This window comes from Perca fluviatilis, chromosome 23 (genome assembly GCF_010015445.1).
Source record: "Perca fluviatilis chromosome 23, GENO_Pfluv_1.0, whole genome shotgun sequence".
Lineage (NCBI taxonomy): Eukaryota > Metazoa > Chordata > Actinopteri > Perciformes > Percidae > Perca > Perca fluviatilis.
Window position 1 is genome coordinate 14,050,132 of NC_053134.1, and position 4,497 is coordinate 14,054,628.

Genomic DNA, 4,497 nt, shown 5'->3' on the forward strand with positions numbered 1-4,497 from the left:
AGTGTGTGTGTGTGTGTGTGTGTGTGTGCGTGTGTCGGCAGATTTTCCAGGTGTGAGAGAGGATCTCCTGCTGTGACTCTCCCTCACACATACGATTAACATTATCAGATTAGGCCTATATGTGCAAAGCTGTCAGCCAGTGAAGACACAATTCAATTATTTTATTTCTTGTGGAATTCAGAGACAAGTCAAAGTGATTTATTAATGATTAACTGCTCTATACTGTAAATAAAAGCTGTCTGTATGTACACACACAGTCAAACACAACCTGCGCACATATACGTTTTTGTTACATCATCTCATTCGAATAAAAACAAAGAGACGTGGCTTTACTTAATGTTCATTTTTACTGATTGATTTCTGCAACATACAAACATTTTGTGTGTGTGTTTAGGTTTGTGTGGGGCACAAGGTTTGTGTGTGTGTGTGTGTGTGGGGGGGGGCACAGGAGGCGATGAGCAAGCAGCAGCGAATCACATCGCTCACACTCACGCCGCTGACGACGATTGGAGGAGAGGGGATGAGGGGGAGGGTGGGCTCTCACTTAAAGGCACAGGTGGGCTCTTTTCTGAGATCGAGGCTAGTGTGCATGTGAAGGGGTCAGGTAGGTAGATGGGTATGTGGTAGATAAACAGAAAGAAGTGGAGGATTGGAAAAACAAATGATGAAATTTAAAAGACTTGTTTTTTTTGTTTTGTTTTTTCCTTTCTCAGCATGTCTGTTGTCACTTTGAACCACCAACAAGTTAGGGATGCATTACTGAAGTGGACCAATCTGCTGGCGCAGACGTGTTGGAAATGTCAGCCTTTTAAAAATTAAAAAGGCAGAGAGGAGGGTGATAAAAGAGAGAAAACAGGGGGGGGGTGAAGTATGAAGGAAGCAAAACATAATGAGATGCTCCTTGTCCAGAGCAGGAGATCCATTTCTGTTGCATGTTCTACATTAAAAGAGCTGAGACAAAAAAAAAAAAAAAAGTAATCAAAAAGTGTAAAATAAAATGAGTGACAAATAAAAAAGACATGATGCAGTATGTGAGAAGGGAAGAGAGGAGTGGGGGTTTGGGTGGGGAGCAGTAGACTTGTGACGCAACAAACAACCGCGTATACAAAAATAACTTTTAAAATACCATTTACAAAAAACGACCATTATTATTATTATCATCATCATTAATATTATTATTACAATCTTATTCAAAGCCCGCTGTAGCTATCTGAAAGAGGGCTGGCTGGCAGTCAGTCAATGCTTTTTAATCTGCCAGCCAATTAAAACAAAAATGTTCAATCTTTTTAAGCATATAACTCGAACATAAAAAATAAAAACAACCCTGATATATTTGCCAGAAGCAAAAACAAAAAGGGCAGCAGAATAATTTACAGTTTGAAGGGAAACACTGTGTAGGGGAGGAATCATCAACATCATGCACTGACTTTCTTACATCTTCTGTTAATAAGAATATTTAAGAGATAACAAAAAATCTGAAATATTATATACCTAAACTGCCCTGTACACTTTCTTTTTTTTATCTTTATAAAACAATGCATATACTGTATACTTATGGTAGCTAATGAAGTTAGCAGAGAACAATAAGAAGAATACAGTAGTCCTGGGTCCCTATCCTCATTGTCTCACACATACAGAAGCAGGTAGAGTATGATTTCTTTTTTTTTTTTAATTTGTCCACCACATGAAAAACCAAACAAGTCTGATTTGTAGAGAAATGGTTGTTATAGGACAGAATCAGACTTTATATTAATCTGTTAAGTCCCAAAAGAGTTTCAGTTGATGTGTAACATTCCTACTCTGAAACACTGGGGTTTATTTGGAGTAAACTGGCTGCTAAAATAAAAAAGAATTGACTTGCATGGTCGATCATCCAACAGGAGGAGGAGAATGAGAACAGAAAAGCAAAAGGTACAACAACAGAAACTAAAACAGGACAGTGCCGAGGAAAGAAAGAAATAAACAAATTTGAGTCCAAAGCAACGACCAAGAGAAGCCAAATACAGAGAGGGAAAGGAAATGAACTGGAGAGAGAAGCCAAATGAAAATGAAGGAGGACAGGCTGTCTTCTCTGAGCGGCAGACTAAGGCAGGCTCATGGTCCCAGCAGTGAGAGCCAGAGTCACAGAGCTGACCAGTTTGGCCATTACTGATTTTAAGGTCATTTTAACCCTGTCGTGGCTGGGAAAAGCTGAATTATTGGGCACACAGTTGGGAATTTTGCTTTGAATGTTGTACAACATGGCATGTTTCTGCTTCTTTTTTTTCCCCAGGACTTTTCTAACTAATCTTTGCTTTTTATTGTGAAATATTTGAGAAGGGAACATCACTCTTTGGTTAAACCTTTTACAAATAATATGCCTGGTATACTACCTGTTACAGAAGTCCTTAGTTTTTTTATTTTCTTATTTTTAGTATCTCTGCATTCAGCTTTGTTTTCTAACACCACATGGAGATGTCATTATGATGATTACAGATTTAGCAGATATTTAAAAGGAACAGTTCGACATTTTGGGAAAATTGTTTTGGAAAAACAACTTCTCGCCATGAGTTAAGAGGAAAATATCGGTACCACTATGTCTTTGTGGTTAATATGAAGCTGCAACTAGCAGCTGGTTAGCTTAGCTTAGCATAAAGACCGGAAACAGGGGGAAAAAAAGCTAGCCTGGCTGTGTTCAAAGGTACTAAAGACCGCCAATCCACACTGCTACAGCTCACAAATTAACGCTTCCCGTTTTATTTATTTAATCGGGTTTCCAAGCTTAATGCTAAGTTAAGCAGCTTCTAGCTCCAGCTCTACATACAGAGCTGAGATTGGTAGAAAACTTCTCAGCAGGAAAGTGAATAAGCTTATTTCCCAAAAAATGTGGAACAATTCCTTTAACGGCCACAGAGCAGGACTCTGGAGCCAACATGGCTGCTTCTGACCACTGCAACGACCAAACTATGTCAATCTATGACTCTGGTAGAGAGGGAGGTCAGCACAGAAATATAAAAGTACTAGAGCTTAAATTACTGCAGCTAAAACAGGAGTAAATCCTACAAGATACCACAACGCAGGTAAGAAACAGGTCACGGTTGGTAACAGTCAGCTCGAGTGCTTCGGTTTCTTTGCTGATCCTTTGTAATGTAGCACCAGCACACAGAGAGAGAGAGAGAGAGAGAGAGAGAGAGAGAGAAAAAGAAAAAAAAAAAAAAAAAAAAAAAAAAAAAAAAAAAGAAAGAAAGAGTGAGAGAGAGAGAGAGAGCACCCTGGCAACCTGTACATACCCAACAGAAAAGGTTGCATCATGAGTAACAGATTATCTAGGTTCGCTTTGAAGATTGTTGTTCATTCAGCAGAAGGAAGCAGACGCTGTCTGGGAGCTCGGTTAAACCTCAGGAATTAGCTTCCCACAGTAGCTTTTCTGATTAAAGATAATTCCTGATTCATGATTTTTTTTTTTTTCCCTCATTTGGCATGAAAGAAAATGTTTGTTTTTTTTTACACGTAAGGGTTACATCTACATCCCTTTCTTTTATCTACTCTCAAGTCACCAAAAACAGGAATTATTCTTTAACCATTAACAGGAAAATAACCAGACTGATCCCAGGTCAGAGTCTAGAGAAGTGAGCAAGCTGGAAAGGGAAACGTGGACAGCTGACCAGTAAGTGTTCTTCTGCTTTGCACAGTGGCACTTTGACGGAAGGACTGAGGAGGAGGTGTGACACAGCGTTACACAGAAAGGTGGTTCTATGTAACATTGTGCTCTCTGTCTGTGGAGCATCTATCATCTAGGTTTTTGGACCAGCCAGGGGAGATCGGGTAGAGTCCATCTCCTGACAAAGGGAGGGCACTGTTGGTGGACGGGCAGATGGAGGATCCCATCATGTCCACTCCAGGGGGGGTTCCCGAGGGCCTTTGGGCTGAATGCAGCGGTTACCGAACCCTGACGGAAGATGGAAAAAAAGTTCTTAGCTGTGTTTGTTTTGCTTTAAACTGAATAAAACGCATCCAGAACCTGTCTTTCCCTTGGAGTGAGAATATGCCTGGTCTCAAAACCATCAAACATTCTCTGCACATGCAGCCCAAAGCTACGTTTCTGACCAGAAAAGCAACGCCACACGGCACAAATAAAAATTTTGAGCATTCATAAATAAACCATGTTTGCCAGCAAAGGGTTTCTGCGCAGAGACTATCAAAATCATTACTCACAAATAATATTTGTGTACGACTAGTAGAAACTTGACAAACGACAGCAAGCAGTCACAGAGAGAAGAAAAAAACAACAAATGCACTGACAAAACATGTAAAAGAGGTGAGACAGCGGACTTACCCACCCAGGTCTGCCTTGCTGTCTGTTGCCGTGGTGCCAGCGGATGCAGGGTCAGCCGGAGATGTCTTCTTAACACACTCCGACACATCTACACACAAACACACACACAGATTAATGGGGTGGAAGCATTGTGTGAATATCAGCAGCGTTAAGTGCTCAGGAGGTGTTGTATAATAGTTTCA

The 4,497-nt window shown here is 40.4% G+C and overlaps 1 protein-coding gene across 3 annotated transcripts in view; it reads right to left on the minus strand.

Moving 5' to 3' along the window:
• Positions 1-3,434: 3,434 nt before the first annotated feature.
• The window catches only part of ptpn12 (protein tyrosine phosphatase non-receptor type 12), a 52,555-nt gene continuing 51,492 nt past the window's right edge, over positions 3,435-4,497 (minus strand). For 2 of the 3 annotated variants that reach the window (XM_039791914.1, XM_039791916.1), the window contains 2 exons: positions 4,320-4,403; positions 3,435-3,928 (listed from right to left, as the gene is read on the minus strand). In XM_039791914.1, coding sequence (XP_039647848.1) covers positions 3,867-3,928; positions 4,320-4,403 — 146 coding nt within the window. In that variant the 3' untranslated portion in view covers positions 3,435-3,866. Of the gene's footprint in view, positions 3,929-4,315; positions 4,404-4,497 lie in introns of all 3 variants that reach the window. The other variant, XM_039791915.1, reaches the window with a different exon arrangement.